This window comes from Eucyclogobius newberryi, unplaced genomic scaffold, assembly GCF_026437365.1.
Source record: "Eucyclogobius newberryi isolate DKJ021-1_F unplaced genomic scaffold, fEucNew1.0.hap1 SCAF_12, whole genome shotgun sequence".
In the NCBI taxonomy this organism is placed as follows: Eukaryota; Metazoa; Chordata; class Actinopteri; order Gobiiformes; family Gobiidae; genus Eucyclogobius; species Eucyclogobius newberryi.
The window spans coordinates 8,284,562-8,307,280 of NW_027315746.1; the positions used below are offsets into that span (position 1 = coordinate 8,284,562).

Below are 22,719 nucleotides of genomic sequence, written 5' to 3' on the forward strand. Positions count from 1 at the left end.
CAGTCTTGGTTTAGTCTTGGTTTAGACTTGGTTTAGTCTTGTTTAGACTTAGTTTAGTCTTGGTTTAGACTTGCTTTAGACTTGGTTTAGTCTTGGTTTGACTTGGTTTAGTCTTGGTTTAGACTTGGTTTAGTCTTGATTTAGACTTGGTATAGTCTTGATTTAGACCTGGTTTAGTCTTAGTTTAGACATGGTTTAGTCTTGGTTTGGTCCCTTTTCACCTACTTTGCATAAAAACAAGTTTGTCTTTATAAATAAGTTAGATTTTAGAATCCGCCTTTAACCATTCACATCCCGGCTTTTGCTCTACCACATTTTAAATGACGTCGCACTTTTGTATTCTGCACTCAAAGCACTGTTTTTACCCTTGCACATGTTACCGTGGTGACAGCACTAATTTGGGGTCCAGTGTCTTGCCCAAGGACACTGCAGCGGCGAGGTGGGAGGGGCCTGGGATCACAAACAGTTTCAAAGTCGATTCATCTTCTAAAGACCTAAAAACCAGCTCAATCTGCACTTTCTCAATTTAAATATAAAGAGAAAAAGACTGTCGGCGTTAAATATTGTACATACACTGTAGATATTATACATACACTGTAGATATTGTACATACACTGTAGATATTGTATATACACTGTAGATATTGTACATACACTGTAGATATTGTATATACACTGTAGATATTGTACATACACTGTAGATGTTGTATATACACTGTAGATATTGTATATACACTGTAGATATTGTACATACACTGTAAATATTGTACATACACTGTAGATATTGTATATACACTGTAGATATTGTACATACACTGTAGATATTGTATATACACTGTAGATATTGTACATACACTGTAGATATTGTACATACACTGTAGATATTGTATATACACTGTAGATATTGTACATACACTGTAGATATTGTACATACGCTGTAAATATTGTAGATACGTTGTAGATATTCTACATACACTGTAGATATTCTACATACACTGTAGATATTGTACATACACTGTAGATATTGTACATACGCTGTAAATATTGCACATACGCTGTAGATATTGTACATACACTGTAGATATTATACATACACTGTAGATATTGTATATACACTGTAGATATTGTACATACACTGTAGATATTGTACATAGACCCTAGATATTGTACATACACTGTAGATATTGTACATACACTGTAGATATTGTACATAGACCCTAGATATTGTACATACACTGTAGATATTGTATATACACTGTAAATATTGCACATACGCTGTAGATATTGTACATACACTGTAGATATTATACATACACTGTAGATATTGTATATACACTGTAGATATTGTACATACACTGTAGATATTGTACATAGACCCTAGATATTGTACATACACTGTAGATATTGTACATACACTGTAGATATTGTACATACACTGTAGATATTGTACATAGACCCTAGATATTGTACATACACTGTAGATATTGTACATACACTGTAGATATTGTACATAGACCCTAGATATTGTACATACACTGTAGATATTATACATACACTGTAGGTATTGTACATAGACTTTAGATATTGTTACTGAAAGATACAGAACATTTTAAAGACAAATTTATCTCATTTATTGTTCACAAATCCGTGCAAACCTGTGTTAGTGAGCGATTTTCCAGATAAAATCTTGCTGTTCCGTGTTACTATATTCATTTATACATTATTTCATTTATTTAACATTATCTACCATGAAAAAACAGAACTGCAACCACTGTTCCCTCTAAGCTGAGCACCTGCACAAACACACAAACACCAAACACTAACCCTAACCCTAACCCTAACCCTAACCCCAAACATCAAACACCAAACACTAACCCCAACCCCAACCCAAAACACCAAACACTAACCCTAACCCTAAACCCCAAACACTAACCCTAACCCAAAACACCAAACACTAACCCTAACCCTAAACCCCAAACACTAACCCTAACCCCAAACAACAAACACTAACCCTAACTCCAACCCCAACTCTAAAACATTAACCTTAACCCCAAACACTAACCCCGAACACTAACCCCCAACCCCAAACACTAACCCAAAACCCCAAACACTAACCCAAAACCCCAAACACTAACCCCAAATACTAACCCTAAACCCAAACACCAAACACTAAACACCAAACACTAACACTAACCCTAACCCTAAACAGTAACCCTAACCCCAACCCCAAACACTAACCCGAAACTCCAAACACTAACCCCAAACACTAACCCTAACCCCAACTCCAAACATCAAACATTAACCCTAACCCCAAACACCAAACACCAAACACTAATCCTAACTCCAACCCCAACTCCAAACCCTAACCCTAACCCTAACCCAAACAAGAAACATTAACCCTAACCCCAAACACCAAACACTAACCCTAACCCCGACCCCAAACACTAACCCCGAACCCCAAACACTAACACTAACCCCAATCACCAACCCTAACCCTAACCCCAACCCCAAACACCAAACACTAAACACCAAACACTAACCCTAACCCTAAACAGTAACCCTAACCCCAAACACTAACCCTAACCCCAAACACTAACCCTAAACACCAGACACAAACCTTAACCCCAAACACCAAACCCTGACCCCAACCCTAACCTCAAACACCAAACACTAACCCTAACCCTAACCCCAACTCCAAACAACAAACATTAACCCTAACCCCAAACACCAAATACTAACCCTAACCCAAACACTAACCCTAACCCTAACCCCAAAACACCAAACCCTAACCCCAACCCTAAACCCAAAGACCAAACACTAACCCTAACTCCAACCCCAACTCCAAACACTAACCCTAACCCGAAACACTAACCCGAAACACTAACCCCAAACCCCAAACACTAACCCTAACCCCAACCCAAACCCCAAACACCAAACACTAAACACCAAATAGTAAACCTAACTCCAACCCTAACCCCAGACACCAAACACTAACCCTAACTCCAACCCCAACTCCAAACCCTAACCCCAACCCCAAACAACAAACATTAACCCTAACTCCAACCCCAACTCCAAACCCTAACCCTAAACCTAACCCCAACCCTAAACAAACAACATTGACCCTAACCCCAAACACCAAACACTAACCCTAAACCTAACCTTAACCCCTAACACCAAACCCTAACCATAACCCTAACCTTAACCCCTAACACCAAACACTAACCCTAACCCTTACCCTAAACCCCAATCACTAACCCTAACCCCAAACACCTAACCCTAACCCCAGACACCAAACACTAACCCTAACCCCAACCCAAACAACAAACATTAACCCTAACCCCAACCCTAACCCCAAACACCAAACATTAACCCTAACTCCAACCCCAACTCCAAACCCTAACCCTAAACCTAACCCCAACCCCAAACAAAAAACATTAACCCTAACCCCAAACCCCAAACACTAACCCCAACACTAACCCTAACCCCAAACACTAACCACAAATACTAACCCCAAACACTAACCCTAACCCCAAACACTAACCCTAACCCTAACCCTAACCCCAACCCTAAACAGTAACCCTAACTTCAACTCCAAACACTAAACCCAAACCCCAAGCACCAACCCTATCCCTAACCACAACCCCAAACACTAACCCCAAACACCAAACAGAAACCCTAACCCCAAACACCAAACCCTAACCCTAACCCCAGACACCAAACACTAACCCTAACCCCAAACAACAAACATTAACCCTAACCCCAACCCTAACCCCAAACACCAAACATTAACCCTAAGTCCAACCCCAATTCCAAACCCTAAACCTAACCCAAACCCCAAACAAAAACATTAACCCCAAACACCAAACACTAACACTAACCCTACCCCTAACCTTAACCCCTAACACCAAACCCTGACCCTAACCTTAACCCCTAACACCAAACACTAACCCTAACCCTAACCTTAACCCCTAACACCAAACCCTGACCCTAACCTTAACCCCTAACACCAAACACTAACCCTAACCCTTACCCTAAACCCCAATCACTAACCCTAACCTTAAACACCTAACCCTAACCCCAGACACCAAACACTAACCCTTGCCCCAACCCCAAAACAACAAACATTAACCCTAACCCCAACTCTAACCCCAAACACCAAACATTAACCCTAACTCCAACCCCAACTCCAAACCCTAACCCTAACCCTAAACCTAACCCCAACCCCAAACAAAAAACATTAACCCTAACCCCAAACACCAAACACTAACACTAACCCTATCCTTAACCCCTAACAACAAACATTAACCCCAAACACTAACCCTAAACCCAAACACCAAACACTAACCCTAACCTTAACCCCAACCCCAAACAACAAACATTAACCCTAACCCCGAACACTAACCCCAAACCCCAAACACTAACCCCAAACACTAACCCTAACCCCAAACACCAAACACTAACCCTAACCCTAACCCCAGACACCAAACACTAACCCTAACTCCAACCCCAACTCCAAACACTAACCCTAACCCCAAACATTAACCCTAACCCTAACCCTAACCTCAACCCAAAACCCAAACCCAAACCCCAACCACAACCACAACCCCAAACCCTTACCCCAACCACAAAACACTAACCCTAACCCTAACCCTGACCCTAACCCTAACCCTAACCCCAACCCCAAACCCAAACCCCTAACCCTTACTTCGTCTGGTTAAAACAAGTTTATGTAATGGCTCTGTATTAGCAAGAGTGTAGCTAACTCATCCCAATAACAAACTAGACTGTGCAATCCATAAGTGCAAAAAGTTTAAACCAGAAATAAATTTAGTCAGGTCAGAGCAGGAGTCGATCTCAGGATTTCCTGCACCACAATCCGTGTCTCTGACCGCTGGGACAACACGTATTAAGGCTTTACCGACTTTTTCCAAAATCGTGTTGAAGTGGCACATTTGGACCAGCTGACGCGCACAAAGTCAAAGCAAGAAGCAGACGAAGCCATCAACAACATGATATTTGTATTTTTCATTTAAAGTGGGCCAAATTGCTTGTAATAAAAGTAAACTAATGAAAATTGCTGCTGTAGTTTGATTATTTTAATGTAACTTGCTATGATGCAAGGTTTTGAACAGGCGTGCCACGTGATACTGGTGTGTGGCCACAGGGGGCACATCTGATGTTACTCACAGTGGTCCTCAGTGTGCCCAGGGAGCTAGTGTGTTTGCCCAGACACGTGAAAAATTAGAGGGAACATTGACTGCAACGTTCATAAATTCCATTAAATAATTTTGCGTTGGAGATATTTTTTCCATCCATAGTGATATCCAAGGAAAAACAAACAAACAAACACTATTTTGGTTCCAGTAATATATTTTTATTCTGTTCTTCTGTAAAACTGTGGCTTTGGAATATTTTACCACTAGAGCATTTGGTCGAGCAAAACAAGGATCATGATACACATGTGCCTTATGATCCAGCCCTGTCGACCCAGGGTGGCAGCCGCGCTTCTGTCAGTCTGCCCCAGGACAACTGTGGCTGCCGAGTGTGACTGACGAGAGAATGATAAAGTTTTGCACCAAATTGTGAAGCGACTTTCAGTGTCTAGACTTAATGTTAGACGCTGTGATATTAGTTTGACATGACCACAAAGCAATGACATTAAAAGGTGAAAAGGAATTCTGAATCAAGGGCATATTTTGATACTTTACGATTATAACATATTTTAACTGATTCTTTACTCTACAGTTATTTGTATTATTTGTACACTCAATGGACCTTTCCACTTCTGTTTCTGTTTAAAAGGTGAACTATTGATGTTGATGTTGTTGTTGTTGTTGTTGTGTTACTTTTAATGCATCATTTATAATTTACACAAACACATTTTTGACTCTCGAAACATTAATTCAATAAAGTCGCTCTCATATATTTTTATTTGTTCAGTGTTTGCTGGGTAATTTCCTAGTGTGATGTCATCAAGTACAAACAGGAAGCGAAATAATAAACCCGAAAAATGGGTTATTCTGGGATTTTAAAAAAAAATCTTCAAATTATTGTTTTGCAATATTCAAAATATATTTATCTTAACTCCATTTTAGTTCAATTTTCATCCGACCTGTAGGGGGCACTTTAAAGTCAATTGTAATGCTTTTGCGTCTAATTACAGAAGATTTAATAAGTGCAACTGTCCCATCATCACAATGGAACCTGTTTAATACAACATCTACACAATTTAAAAGCTAAATTAAAAACGGAGGCAGCTCTCAAACCAACGCAGGCTAAACATCTCCTGCCGCGACACGTTGACATACGCTGTACTTAATCCGCAGAACAATTACAGTCAACCACGATGTTGGGTTGTTGTTTTTTCCTTGGCAAAATGAACGAACGCTAAAAAAAATCACATTTGCCCGACACGTTCATCCGAGAAGCTCGCCTTTTGCATATCTCCCAATGACAGATGCAGATGTCTGTCAATCAAGGTCGCGGCGCGCTCAACCTTCTGCAGAAAAGGGAGGGATTTATCAACGAGGGCGACGACGCTTCCGAGACCAAGGCTGGCTTTTGTTAAAACCACGGCTCTGACATGACGGATACATTCTTCTCTACCTCCCAATTTAAATACTAAATCGCGTACTCGGAGATCGGGGTTTTGTAGATGTAGAATTTACACTTGTTTATCCGACGTCCTACGCGTTATGTATTAAAACGCAATTCGTCACACCTGGTTTCTTAGCTAAATTCACCTTGTGTGTCTTTTGTAATCACCTCAATGCGTTCATCCAACCCGGCGTAATTGAGTAAGTGTTTTGTGTAACGACCCATGCATTGTACGGCGACATCTGCTGGTTAAATACCCTTAAATACTCTCGGGACGCGCACGTGCTGCTGTTCGTCCTGTTTACAGACTTAAGTTTACTTTGTCCGGGATGCGACGCGCTCAAATTGAATCACGGTGGGCTTTCTTCAGTCGGTTAATGAGTTCAATTTATCGGCGTCCCACAGGAGAGACGTCTATTCAAAACGTCTCTCACATACAAGCGTCTCACAGAGTCAAAGCGACTGGCTGCATCGCGGTCAGAAAGTACACAAATATCTACCACTCCGTTTGATCGCCTGTCATTTTTGTATTTTCCGTAGCTGGCGCAGAAAAGTCCAGCGCGTTAACCTTGAGTGCGTGAGCGTGTACTCAGAGTGAAGTATATACTCTACATATATCCTTCAGTGTATTTGTTTGAATCCACAGTTGTGTTCATGGTATTTTGAATTTATTTAGTTGAACACATTTATTGTTGAACTTAAAGATGGTTCATATTTAAGTTAGAACCAATTTTTTTTTCTGTTCACTTCTGTATGAAACCAACATTATTGCGCTTGTTTGAATGTTTTTCCTGTAATATTTCACTGCTTTGTGCGCTTTACACCATGAAATGCTGTGTGATTTCCTTTAAAGTGCACCCTACAGGTCGGACGACTCATTGAATTAAAATGCAGTTACGATAAATATATTTAGAATTTTGCTAAAAAATGCTAAAAATGTTATCACAGAATATCACATTTTTTAGGTTTATAATTTCACTTCACATCACACAAGGAAATTACCCAGCAAACACCAGGAAAAACACTTTTATTTGACAAGTTGACCTGCCGCCACATTTTCATAAAAATATATGAAAGCGACTTTATTTTGTTGAATTAATGTTAAGAGAGTCAAAAAAGTTGCTTCTTTGTGTAAATTCTGCATAAACTTTGACTGGATTGAGTGTCCCTAGTGTGACGTCACTTCCTGTCATTTTCTACCGATTCTTCAACATTTTCTCCACAGATACCTACTCGATTGGTGTAAAACCATAATTCATATGCACCACAGGTATAAATACACAAAAAATAGTCATAATTAGACATTGTTACAACTGTCATAGGCAGTTTAAACCCCAGTTTGTAACATTTTAGCCAAATATATACTTTTTTTATGCTTTATTGCACTAAAAATGTATAAAGCCTGTGTCTTTACTGTGATTAGCCCTGCTCATACGTCCTACTACTTGTGTGTTATTAATTTCACATCCATCCATTCTTAAGGTGAGGTATTCATTCGGATATATATTTCATTTTTGGAAACATTGTAAAAGCAGCACAAACCCTGTGCTGCCTCTGATAACTATTATTACACAGATCACAGCCCTGAGAGAAAGAGGGATGTTGATTGGACCGACTGAAAATGTGCCCCAAAATGCCGCTCCCGGGCCCAACAAATTCACCGCGCTTACACTTACACGCAACACGTTTTTTACTAACTGTCGCGACACCTTCTTCTATTTACATACAGTAATTCACTTAACACAGGACTGCTATTCATCCGGCACATGCCAACGCACCGTTAACATACGGCGAGTAACACTGCCACTCGTGCCAAGGTCAGCCAATGCCAGTCCCCCTCCTGTTGTCACACACACACACACACATTTCGCCGGTCCCAGCACTTTTCCTGGCTAATTAAAATGCCGGCGGATTGACGTGGCGCCACATTTTGTCTCAAAATGACCTCCCGTTGTCAAGGATATACTGCCTCTGTTCTTACTTCATCAACACCACGAAACCGCGAGCGAGACGAACGCCTTTCCCCCCCCCGAATGCCCGGTGCGGTCCGGACCCATTTTTGAGGCTTTCGCCGGCAAATGAGTCCAGAAAGGCGCGGCTGCCAGTCTGAGCACGGCCGTCAGGGGAATCCGCGGGAATGTAATTGATATGGGTAGAAATGACAGGAGCGACGGGAGACGGAGGAGCAGGGGTGGGTTCAGTGGCTGGATGTGATGAATATATCGAGATAAAGGAGGAATATTGTGCAAAATTGACTTCGTGGAGCTTTTTACCGTGTTGTGATTGTTTTCCCTTCTCGTTTACCCGCTCAAAGGTGCGTTTAGAGTGATTCGAGCATGTTTTTCTTGCGATACATGTTGGATTCAGCAGCGTTGCGTAGCCATTTTGGCATAATAGTTATAATAAAGAAGCCTGCCAAGCTTACGGTAACAAGGCTTGGCAGGACGAGGCAGCGGTGCAGTGGTGTAAAGGGGCTTTGAATTTTAGATCCCCAAAATAACGATCCATGGGTAGAAAAAAGCATAATACGTCCATCTTTAAACACTGGTTGGGCGTTGCATTGTACTAATACCCGAGCTACACTTTTTCCACAGTTACAAACCCTTGAAAAGCAGCGACAACAGAAACAAATAGTGGCGGTGTCTCTTTTTGAAGTCAAAAATTGTGTCAGAAATGGAGTGTCAATTCAGCTTGGAGGACCTGACCCTGCCCCATCTACCGTACGTCCACCGCTCCGCCGAGGCTCACGAAACCCAAGGCACCTACTGTACTCCGCACCCAATCAACGGCCACTCTGCCCCGTTTAAAACCCTCATAAACCCTGCCATCTCCTCCTCTGCGTCCCACACGTCGTCCTCGTCGTCCTCTTCTGCCCTCTTCATCACATCTACCACCACCAGGCCGCACAGGGAGACATCCAATATAAATCTGTCATCTATGATCGCAATGTCTTCCGCCGGGGGCTGAGCGCCAACTAACCCACGTAATAAAGCTCGCTAAATGCTTCTTTCTGCCTCTGTCTGGGTCTCTCTGGGGCGAAACGAGATCAAGGGGTCTCGAGTGTCGTGGGTGACAGGTGGAACGTCTTTGTCCAGCTAAAAACCTCTGAAACTTTGTCACTTTGGATTGACATAGTCCTGATATTTGTCAAATTTGTAAAAGTATTGCTACCTCGATAATAATGTGACACAACTATACCAGAGCACTTGATCAGTTAAAGTGAAATTGAATTAATTGGTCGGACAAAACATTAAAAAGTAGTGATATTGATTGAGGGATAGACTTAAATGATGAGGGGCTAATTCATATCTGAAGGAGCGATGCAAGAAACACAACTGTACAACACTCAAGAGTAACATCTGTCCAAAACCGTTAAATTATCACCTGCACGGATGAGTAAGTATACAGAATATTGTGGTGAAGTGATGAAGTGGGCTCCGGTTAGTGTCAAAGCGTTGGATAAACAGCCTTTTTTGCATGTTTCTTGTATATGTCTAAGACTGTCTGCAGTGTTTTTTCAATGGCTTGTTGCAGGGGTCACTTTGCTGATAGATATTTTCAAGAGATGATATAAAGAGTGAATAAAATGAAAAGTGTTGAGTTAGAAAAAGGGATCATATGCACTTGTGTAGGTGAAGCTGACTGGATCATGAGCGCTGCTTTATATCCCATGTGAATGCAATAACTTGGTTGTATTTTTTCTTTTCTATAGGGCGTAAAAGGTAAAGGGAATTGTGCCTGTTAGGAAATCCGTTCTCCATTTGAAGTTTGAAGTCTTTTTCATTTAATTTTAACATGAGCAGATACCACAAATCTTTTGGGGATTTTGTTATTTTTTTTATTTTTTTGTGTGTGTTAACAAAAAACCCTTGAAGATGGAGGGGGAAACAGGGGACGTAGATGTTCAACTATTGCTAAAAGGACAAATTGAACAGAATCTGGCCTGAATGGGACACGAGTCTCTGACTTTATGTGCCTTCCCCTTTATTTTTCCGGATGCATCAGTTTTTTTTCTAAATTCTTAGGTTAAATTCTACAAAATGTGTTTTTCTCTCTGGTCCTGTCTTTTGCCTTGTATTGTATTATTTATTGTATTTTATTCATTTTATTCATTTATTTTATTTATTTTATTTATTTTATTTATTTTATTTATTTTATTTATTTTATTTATTTTATTTATTTTATTTATTTTATTTGTTTTATTTATTTTATTTATTTTATTTATCTTTTGAAAAATGACCAAAAAACACTACAATTAAAAGTATTGACTTCAGGTGTTTTTTTAATCATCCCTGAACAACAAATGTAACCACTCAGATTAGGTTCATTGCATCTGCTAATAGGCTCTAATGATACAATATTTTCCTCTGTTTTGATCGTACTTTCTTACAGTTGACAGACAGGCAGAGAATGACCAAAATGACCACGGTCTGTTCATAATTATAACAAAGTAATGTGATTATAATCTAGTTCTTTTGGTATTTCATCTTGATGTTTACGTTCCAGACGGCTGCATTTCCCCCGGTGTCATTGCCGCTCTCTTTGTGACATGTTTTAAAGGAGACAAATTATCGGCGAGTATCTAATAGAGCCGTATTCACTCAAGAGCGGCGCGTGCCTCAATAACACTTCACTTTGGCTCCGCCGCCTTTGGGGCCTGTGCGGAATAATGATCCGTCAATAAGTGCCAGTCACTTGTGATGATGTGATGGGCTGAGTGTGACTGACGGCAGATAAATCACTCAAGTTAAACCTCACTTTAAACAAGTACCTCTCCGGCCCCGCCCCTCAGGGACCGCCGCTTGCCGCATTGCTCTGATTTTATCACGGGCGCTTTGTGATTTTTTTCCACCGCCTCCGCTGTCAAAAACTCAATGCGAGATTGATTAGCCGTCCTTCACGACGGGAAGTCATTGGCTGCTAACGATACAAGACTTTTGATATTGTTTGTGTGCTGTGGGTTATTAATGGCACCGGCGAGGATTGGAAACAATACTTAAAGGGCTTTTGTGCTTCAATTGGCTTCGGGATGTTGAAGCTCGTGCAATACAGCCACCGTAGAAGAGTCGCATTGGGGTTTGACAGAGGAAAAAGATGAGGGAAAGCAAATTAATATGTATATTTTGTGATGTAGTTACACAAATATAGTCGATATTTACCAAAATGTGGCAGTAATAAAAACGCCAAAGGTGAATTTTCATTTTAATTTTAGATTTGTTAAAGGACAAATGTTGTGCAAAGTGGAGTTTTTGAGCATTTATTAAGTTATAATATACTTGGAGTTGAATTTAGCTTCATTCATGCTAGTTTCATTAGCCCTGTTCACAAGGTCATCTCCCTCTGAGCTTCGAAAAACTAAGGAAATATTATTCCTTTTTAGATAGAGCTCCGGAAGTCTCTTGCTCTGTTTTTAAGTCGATAAATCACCGCCAACTCGTTCTGAGCATTTCTGTCTATAAATAATGTCTCATATGTGTCCTTTAAATACAATGTATACAGCAATCATATTTTTTGGGTCCACAAGCTTTTGTGAATTATAAATAATAAAAGCAGACATTTTCTGAATCTCTCCTTATTTCTAAACGTGTGATAAACTTGAATAGTCCACTCATAAAGCAGGTCTAGTGTAAAACAAAAAAACACATTAAAATAACAGTGAATGATTGTGTTATAAGTGATTTTGTGGATTAAAATGCGGGTTGGGATTCTTAGTGACAGAAGTTTAGATTTTGACCTTTGATGTTTGCCTGGAACAAACCGTATGGTAAACATAATTATTAATTGTGGAGCTTCTTTAAATAGAAAGCGCAGCTCATTTTAAAAGTTATTTATCATTAAAGAATGAGATATTATATTTTGTCAAGTTGCAGATGAAGTTGCAGTAGAACCTGTTCTGATCAGATGTAAAACACTGAGAGGGTGGGAGGGAGAGAAAGTGGGAGAGAGAAGGGGTGTGGGAGAGAGAGAGAGAGAGAGAGAGAGAGAGAAAGAGAGAGCGGGACAGAGAGGGAGTGGGAGAAAGTGAGAGGGTGAGAGAGAGAGAGAGAGAGGGTGGGAGGGAGAGAGAGAGAGAGAGAGAGAGAGAGGGAGAGAGAGAGAGAGAGAGAGAGAGAGAGAGAGAGAGAGAGAGAGAGAGAGAGAGAGGGAGTGGTAGGGAGAGGGAGGGAGAGAGAGGGAGAAAGTGAGGGTGAGGGAGGGAGGGAGAGGAGACCTGTGAATGACTAATGTAATATTGATTTGCACCAACAGGGGTCACTTTTTCATCCGTTCTGTATGTCACCATAGCATAGAAAAATGACGTACTGTATTTAAAAGTCCCACTACGTTTCCTTTCTTTTTTTTTAACACATGTGTAGAAAAAAAGCCTTAATTATTTTATGGCAAACAAGTGAAAACAAATAAAAATGATTTGTATAATACAAACACCTGACCACTTCATTGATCTATTCATTATCACCGTTTGAACATGACGCTGTAAACGAGTTTATGGCTCTCTTTTGTTTTACATTACATTAGTTTTGATTGTTCGGAGATCATGACGTGGCCTTTCTTTTGCCTTGAAATCTATTAAAAGTCTATGTAAAAGACACATTTTGCAGAAAAGGCTGAACTTGAAATGTAATATAATAAAACCTAATTTCAGTTATTTGAATAAAGCTTTTCTGACTAATCTGAAGCTTTTTCTTTGGGGCAGTCGGCCTTGTGCGTTTAAAAGGCGCCGGCGACCTTCTGGCATTTTACCGTTTCAGACATTTTAATCTTCTCCGACAAAAACAGCTCAAAGAGGTGTCTGGGCACTCAACACGTCTTGGGTTTGCATACAAATGAAGAGGATTACGCGCCGAACGCCGAGCGGAGGTCAGGTGAGGAACCAACGGAGAGCGCGGCCGTTTGTGTCGGCGCTGCACGGAACGCTGAAATCGCTTGTCAATGATCATTCCATCTCCAGACCTCATGTAATAAGACAAAATGATAATTACATGTATATCACTGCACATCATCTAATTTGAACACTGATGACACTTTGACCAATACTAAATCCTGCCCACAACGCCAAAACTGTGGCAGTAGAGCAGATAAAACTTTGACCAAAACATGGAACTGTCACTGCCTCTTCAGTAAACCGTATCTGTATCCCTTAGTCTCCTTTCCCCAGGTGGAATTGGGGTGCCATAAACTGAGGTACAGGCACTTTTAGAGTGGGCAAAACGGTCGTCTGCTCTGCTGCCACGGTTTTGGCGTTGTCGGCAGGATGTAGAATTGGTCAAAGTGTTATCTGCTCTACTGCCACACTTGCACACTCTACAGATCCTCAGTATTAAAGGTATACTACGTAACTTTTCTGTCACCCACATGTCCCCTTTCTGTCCCCCACACTGCCCCCTGTCTTCCCCCCACACTGCCCTCTGTCTGTCCCCCACACTACCCTCTTTCTGCCCCCACACTGTCCTCTTTCTGTCCCCCACACTTTACTCTGTCTGTCCCCCACACTGCCCCGTCTTCCCCCCACACTACCCTCTTTCTGTCCCCCACACTGTCCTCTTTCTGCCCCCACACTGCCCCGTCTGTCCCCCACACTGTCCTCTTTCTGTCCCCCACACTGTCCTCTTTCTGCCCCCACACTGCCCCGTCTGTCCCCCACACTGTCCTCTTTCTGTCCCCCACACTGTCCTCTTTCTGCCCCCACACTGCCCCGTCTGTCCCCCACACTGTCCTCTTTCTGCCCCCCACACTGTCCTCTTTCTGCCCCCCGCACTGTCCCGGGCCAAAGAAGAGCAACTGGACCTCCTAAAGTAGACCTGTGAATTGCTGCTGGGTTTGTTCTGGGTCTCAGTCAGGATTAAAACTCTTTTACACAATTTTCCATCCGATGTATTTATATCACAACTCCACTGAACGACACACACGGAATATGTATTAATGACGCACAAGAGATTCAGGAAGTCAAACATATTCACAAAAGTCATTTATTTGAAATCCTACTAAATACAAACAGTATTTGTGTTATTTTACAGTATGAGCAAGTATCAAAGATATATATATTTAATTTTATACCTGTCTGTTTAATATGAAAGATTTTGTCTTTTGGAACAGGACTCCATTGAAAAAGAGATCTCCGAATATCAGTTTGACGTTCTTGTTAAATAAAACATTTTTTTTTAAAAACTGATTATAAAATTTACAAATGTGAGTACAAAAAAAGATTTTTCCAACTTTTGATGATGTAAATTTAATTGAACCTAATGAAGATCTATGCTGATTATTTTTTAAAATGTCATAAAATGTAAATGTAATTGCTTTGTTCTTAATGTGTTCCTTCCAATCGATGATACAGATGAAGTATAACATGTCAAAAATGCTTGAAATGTGCGAAAGAAAATACATTAAAAAAACACACACACACACAATTTGAAGTTATAAGTGATCATCTTTATTCTATTATCACCGGGGATTTAATTGACAAAAAGACAGATGTATTGAGTTCTTACTGCTATACCGATATTTCATTTCAGTTGCTTACGTTTCTTCTATAACTCTCTTTCTTCTGCTGGTCAGCTGTGTGTCTGTAATGAAAAGCATGTCTCCGTGACAACGACGCAAACTAATTATGATTCAAACACCTTAAATCTCCTCAATAATTCCTGACATTGGCAGCTCGTCGTCTTTGGTTTTTCTCCGTTTGCGAGGCAGAAAAGGGAAAAACTACAAACTGCCAACCCACAATGCCGAGTTTCCTTCTTCCATTCTCCGTCTCCTCTTATTTCCACACCGCACTCGCCCGACTCTGCTGAACTGGCAGGAACACCGGCAGCTCCGTTATTCCGACATTAACGGGGGGCCGAGTGTGTCTAGCCTGTTACGTCACATGTCAAGCGGTGCCGAATGACAGGCGAGCACCCGGGGAACTGCAAATGTAGCGCTCTGTCACATGATTAGTGACACCGGGGACACGCTTTCCCCGGGTGATCCTGCTACTCGCCGCTTTAAAAATGTGTTAAAACTGCAAGGCGCACAAAAATAAGTTGTTCCCACCGGCTACGATTTGCATAGTTCAGACTGTACCGCGTGCGAAGTGGGTATCAAGGAATCGGTGGCGTGTTGGTTAGCTCTTTGGAATTCACGCCAAGAATGTCCAAGACGGCATGGAGACTGTGGAGTGTGCGATCTAAAACTTGCTTCCAACTTGTTGAGACTCCTTTGCAAGGTTCAAGCTCAGCTATTGGTATTGAATGATGAGTCAAATGAGTCAAAAATACTTTAATAATAAAAAAATAATGATTTATAATTTTTTTTTACGTTGCATTATTCATTGACCTTTGTGGTGGAAAGGTGCAAATGTAGTATTGTCGCTAGAAAAACGAGCTAAAGCTAGTATCAAGACTAGATACTTAGTTGACTCTATAAGGAAAAAAGCAAAACTCACTTGGATAAATTGGACCGTTCCTGAATAGTTTAGAACAATCTTGGTCTCCTTTAAATTCACGTGGAAATATTAAAGAAACAACAATTATTTTCTGATGAAAATTACATTCCGTAATTACATTTTTACCACTATACTTTAAGCCAGTGTTTTTTTCAACCTTTTTCTCAGTCACGGCACACCATTTTGGTTAAAAAGACTGTTTAAAATATAAACAAATCACACCAGAAAGTTCGCTAACGTACCAAATACTGTCCATTTCACAGCCAGGTTCTTTAAATTCATCAAATTATGCATATTTCACTTTTGTTTTTGGATCAGAAGTTTGCCTAGGAAACTCAAATAACTACATATTTAATTAAATCCATGTATGAACACGGCATTGGACATTTTTGTCATGACACGTGACAAAGATTTGGATGTCAATCTGCTCGAAATGGCCTCTCCAACCATAAACGTAAGCAAATAACCATCCCACTGAAAAGCACAGTTCCTGGTGCCAGCTTTTCACGACGGTTTGAGGTAGTTATAAAGCGCGCTAAGTCCCCCCTGAAGCACCTCCTGTATTGGCTTTAACAGAGGATTATGAACAATATGAAGTCCTTTATCCAGCGGGTGACAGGCGAGCCTCCCCAGCCGATTCAGCAAGTACATCTCCACCGGGACGCTTTGCAAGTCGTTAAAATCAACATTTAACAACTCCAATGACTCCAGAGAGCAAATCGTCTTGGGAAGAGAATGTAGGCTATTTCCTTCGACTATTAGTATCTTTAGATTGACCAGGTCTTGAATCTGGTCCGCAATAGTTTCCAGTCTATTGCAGGCGAGATGCAAGAATACCAGTCGCTTCATGTTATACACACAAGTCGGGATGATGGCAATGCGGTTGTGGCTGAGGTTGAGTTTGGTCAGATTCTGCATGGACGCCAAGCTGTTGGGCAGTGAAGAGATCTGGTTGTTGGCCAAGCTGAGCACTTCCAAGCACGTGCACGACCCCAGCTCCTCCGGCAACTCGCTCAGTCTGTTCCGACAGGCAAAAAGCACTCGCAGCTTCTTCAAGAGTCCGATCTCAGGGGGCAAACTTGACAGATTGTTGCCCCAGAGGTTGAGGATGACCAAATTGTCCAGGGCGCCGAGGGTAGGGGGCAAGGAACACAGGCAGTTCATGGACAAGTTCAGTTTCTGCACTTCCCGCAGTTCCCAAAGCTCCGTGGGGGGCTCGTCCAAACTACGCATGGCGAGGCTAAGGGTGCTGAAGCCGAAATGGACGGTGGCGGTGCGCCGGATTCGCTCGGCCGCCGACGACAAACCCTGATCGTCCGGTCGCAAGGTGCTCTTTCGCCTCTGCTTGGCCCGGACTTCATCCAAGTCCTTACTTTGCTTTCCTCCCATTGTCCATGCAGCAATTTACAAATAGATCACGGACGCATGATCTCAACTCTACAGAAAGCCGCCTCGTCCAAAATCAAAAGCATTCTAGTCATTTGTTGTCCAGATTACTTGGCAGCAATGTTCCCGGCTGCTCTGTCCCAGGCTGTGTTGTCTAGCATCTGCGTAACCAACGCGCTATGGGAGGAGCGCGTGGTCTAGCCTCTTACGTCTTACCGGGTTTCATTGCCCCAGCTGGTCCTGTCACTTCCCCCAAGTCCACAGATAGCCTAACCCCCCTTTCCACCACCACCCCCACTCCCGTCTAGTGCTCTCTATGGGCACACCATGACTTACCGTTGGGAACCATTCGGACTCAAGCTGTTGCGGTCACTGTCATGATCTCGCAAAAACACGTGATCGCTGAATGCTTGGAATATTTGGACGACGCACCAGCTAACTTTGGTTAATTTAAGCAATATACTTTTTACGCATATTTGGCAACGTCTGTGTAAACTTTGTGCACTTTCTCAGCGTGTGCAGGGTACAAAACTTATAAGTGGCACCAAGCTGTGGAAACGTTGGTTGGAACATCGCTCAGAAAAGCAACTGTTCTCCGCGAGATTAGCACTAGCGTACGCGGCGTATCGTCTGAAGAGCAAAGGGACACAGCTAACCATTCAGCAACTCGCACATATCACGCACTGTGAAACGTAGAAGACAGGTGGGATTTGCCATACTGTGAAAACGTAACGGAGAAGTGAAGTTATTTAAAAAACTATAGAAAAAAAGGGCGACAATTTTGGTGAAGGGAAGGTGTCTGTCTCCATGTGGTTGCTATTGCGTTGCCTGAAATGTTCCACAATATGGTATAAAACCCAAGCCAAGTTACAGCTCAGATCTGTGAAGATACCTTTACTCACCAAAGGAATTATCTATAGCAGGGGTGGGCAAACTACGGCCCGCGGGCTACATACGGCCCGTTTGTCTTTATAATCTGGCCCGCCAAACATGCCAAGTCATATTTAAAAAAATAAGAATAATAATTTATTTAGATTTTTTTTTCCCTTAGGCATCCGTCTGCAATTGGATCCTTAATAAAGATGACGTGAAATAAATTAAATTATAGATTCAATAGCCTGTATTTGACAGAAAAGTGATATTTTATTTTATATTTAAGTACATTTTTAACTACTTACTTTCCTGTATTCGAATATGGCCCTCGGAGGAAAATAATTGCCCACCCCTGATAGGCTACAAAGTGTTGGCATATTTTTATTTTGTTTTTTAGAAATATAAAACTTCTGTTATGAGCCAGGATAACTTTTCTACCTAAAGTGTTTTTAATGTAGTCAATTTGTTTGATTTATTTTATGTCAAAGTGGAACATTTCAAACAATTGAACAATAAGCACAAACGCATTACTATTAGGGATGCACAAACTGATGCTAAGTTTACCAGCTTTTCTAATTAATGGCATCAATACTGCTCTAAAATAATGGATACTTCTGGAAAATTGCATATTGACTTATTTCTTGAGGCTGCTCATAACATTTGCAATCACAAGACCAATATTCAACACAACAAACTCCAGAATTACTCTATTTTTTATCCGTTCACACATTCTTACAATCAAACGCAGCGCTTACAGTTCAGTTGCTTAGCTTTGGAATTGTCTGACTGGAATCGATTTGAAAGTGAAAAAGCTGTCATCGCACGTCCCTGGTTAGTATACAGAACATAAAATATAACTTTAAACCCTTCAAAACAATACAATAAACTCTCGTTTTCCGGCATAAGCAACTTCCAAGGCAGTTCAGTTCCTCTAAAAGCTTACCAGACATTTGTTTCACCTCTTTGAATACATTTACCAGGACATTAAATATTACACTCTTCAAGTATTTATGATGATTCTTGCGGATTTATGGAAAACAATAGCATTTATCACCTGGAAAACTCTACTTCATTAACTTTTATACAAGTTTTAATGGACGCTAAGTGTTAATAACCGCCGCTATGCTAATCCTTTATTTTCACGGCGAGCTCGACTTTCCTCTACCTGGACGCGTTTGGCCTAAAACGAGAGCCCGTCGTAAACAGACTTGTCACGCCGCTGACCCTTTTTACGAGGTCCAGGGGGGGCTCTCGCGCATTTCGCTGAAAGGCACAATCTTAAATGGCCGAGAAAGTTTGTGTTTTACAGGCCTCGAGCCAAATGGCGAGGCTCTACGTCCCCGCAAAAGACAAAAGCAGCTTTCCAGAAATATCGCTTTGCTTGCATTTTCTCACCGCCGCATTAAAGAGACAGACATATTTTGTCCGGAGCAATAATCTGGTGCACTGTGGGATCCATCTGGTGAAAAGGGAGGGGGGGGTTCGGTCACCTGTTTGTCTCCATGGAAATGTTATGGCTTTGCCTGGAATGTACCGCAGCGTGATCTATTTTAAAAGGCGATGTAAAAGCAGACGTTTGCCCCGGAGGCGTCACAATTTTAATGCGTTACTGAGAAACTAGAACAGCTCCACGAAGACGAGCAGGTGACGGACCCGCCTTGGCGCACCGCTGACGTTTGCGTACATTTGGGGGTCTCTGAAGCTCTTACACGAGACTGAGTTAAACCAATCAGGACTTTGGAATATCGGTCTTACTTTTCCACAACAAATAAGCTCATATTGTGAACTTTTTCTGTGATTAAAAGTGCACTTTGCTGTCAGGTGGAGGGTCCGTCACGCTCTCGTTCAATTAATGTTCCAGCATTGTATAAACATAGACCTATTTCACTAGCAAGGACCACGCCACAACTATGGAATATGAAAGAATGTCTATTGATAATAACGACAATGGATCGACGATGGATCGACGATGGATCGACGAGGGAGCGACGATGGAGCGACGATGGATCGACGATGGATCGACGAGGGAGCGACGATGGAGCGACGATGGAGCGACGATGGATCGACGATGGATCGACGATGGAGCGACGATGGAGCGACGATGGATCGACGATGGAGCGACGATGGAGCGACGATGGAGCGACGATGGAGCGACGATGGATTGACGATGGAGCGACGATGGATCGACGATGGAGCGACGATGGAGCGACGATGGAGCGACGATGGAGCGACGATGGAGCGACGAGAGACTTAGGATGGGGGCTCTGTCTCGGGTGATCAGCCCAGCCCATTCAGAACCCCCTCTCCGTAGATGGTGATGTGTTAAGGTGGAGATAATAGAGACATGGGGTGGGAGGGTGGGGTCGAGAGAGCAGAGACGACAAAAGATGCTTTGAATAGGCTTCTAAATAGGAAATAGGGCTTCTGGGTAATTAGAGGTGTGGTTAAAGAGTGGGGCGTGTTTACTGGAGGAGTAGAGGTTGAAGCGTGGTCCCGCTCCTGAACCCACGTTGACGATTAACATCTCCAACCACACATACCGTATTTTCCGACTATAAGTGGCACCTTTTTTAATCGTTTCGGCCGGGGTGCGACTTATACTCGAGCGACTTATATATATTATTTGTTATTTTCACACTTGCCACCGCATTTCATACTCCAGTGCGACTAATATATGTTTTTTTCTTCTCGTACTGTCTATTTTCTTGATTTATTTCATGTTTTATTGTTTATATTCATTTCTTGGTTTTATTTTTTAGTGTTGAATATTTGATTGCTTTGTTTGTGAATATAGTGAGTTGGATTGAGGTTTTTATTCCCAAAAACACATTGCTTTGTCAGAGTCGATTGCTCGTCTCCACGATTAACTAAGTTGCACAACATTTTGAGGAACATTTCAGGCAAAACGGCAACATCCGTGGAGAAAAGAAGGTTTTGAATCCACCACCGTGCGTAGTACTGTCTCTTTAAAAGACAGTTTAAGTGAAATACATTATACAGAAGTGCACACAGAGAGTAATGGGTCAAGCATAAATTAGATTAAAGTCAGTGAGCAGTATTGGTGGCTTCATATTCTAGATTGTGATGATCTCATACTCAAATGTTCCCTATATTGATTTTTTTTTTTTTATGTATACAGTATTCAAAAGGAAAATCAACAGAACCTGATTTTACATGATTTTACAGTATCCACAGTCCCTATATAACATCAAACAAAATAAGATAAGCCCAGTTAAAGGTGTAAAGAAAAGGGAAAAGCTATTGTTTTTAGGGTGAGGTTAAACATATCCATAATTTACTCTAAAACCGGGACTGCATCACCTCCTGAGACACCAACACCAGCTCCTCTTCACACCTCGGAAATGCACCCGATACATATTTAAAGAGCCTTATATCTTTCTTTTTTTATTTCATTTTTCAAAATTGAAAACATAAAACAGCAAAAACAAACAAGGCAAGATCAGTTAGAACAAAATAAGTGGAAATATAGGAAGGGAAAGAAAATGAAGGTAAACAAAGTCCAGAAATAATAGTCCAATTTAGTCCAAAATCAGTCACATTTGTCAAAACGGGCCTTGTATTTTCAATAAATAAATAAATATGCTATTGTTTTATTGTAATAATTTGGTCCCTTGATTTAAAGTATATTTTGTGAACTAAAAGTAAAAAATGGCAGAATTACATTTTGTTTTTGGAATAAAATAATTGAAAAGAATCACTAATTGCCTTTATAAAGATGCACTATGTACATTTTGCAGTGGCGGGTCTGGCCCCTGCTTGTCTCCATGGTGATGTTCGTTTTTCTGTGGATGAATGGATAGAACATAGGTATTAGATTAGATGTGTTAGATTATTAATTCCTATTTATGGTAAATAAATACATAAAAGGATTGGGGTGAAAACATAAACTTAAGTGAGAATGCACGTTTTCCAAAGTATTTTTAAGAAATAAAAACTTGTAATTAAATACTGTAATTGCAGCATACATTTAATGCCATATTGTGGAACATTAATACCAGAAAAGTCACACGGTGCAGCTTTAAACCTTTGCCTTTGCCACACCTTTCCACTCTCATGCATTATTTCTCTTTCCCAATACATAATTTGCACTGAACACAAATCAATGAGAACGTTTGTCATTCATTTCAATTTACCCACAATGCATTTCCGTGCGTTTGCTTAAGATTAGCGTTGACCTTTCAACCTTTGAGAAATAAAATATGACCTCATCTTAATCTTCCACTATTAAATATTCATGTGCACTTTCATTTCTGCGATGTCAATATGCTAAAAGGCATTAAACCACTGCCAGGAAAAAACAACCGGACTTTTCTCTTTTTAAAATGAAATCAATTCGGCCGTTCAATTTATATCTTAGTCACGGTATGTTCATTATGTGCGCGCGGCGTCGGGGGTCATGCGTGTTGGGGGTCATAGGAA

The 22,719-nt window shown here is 41.2% G+C and overlaps 1 protein-coding gene across 1 annotated transcript; it reads right to left on the bottom strand.

Moving 5' to 3' along the window:
• Positions 1 to 15,026: 15,026 nt before the first annotated feature.
• LOC140356022 (uncharacterized) lies at positions 15,027 to 17,566 on the bottom strand. Its single transcript, XM_072440713.1, has one exon. The coding sequence runs from the start codon at positions 17,407 to 17,409 to the stop codon at positions 16,525 to 16,527; it is 885 nt and encodes a 294-aa protein (XP_072296814.1). The 5' UTR covers positions 17,410 to 17,566; the 3' UTR covers positions 15,027 to 16,524.
• Positions 17,567 to 22,719: the final 5,153 nt, after the last annotated feature.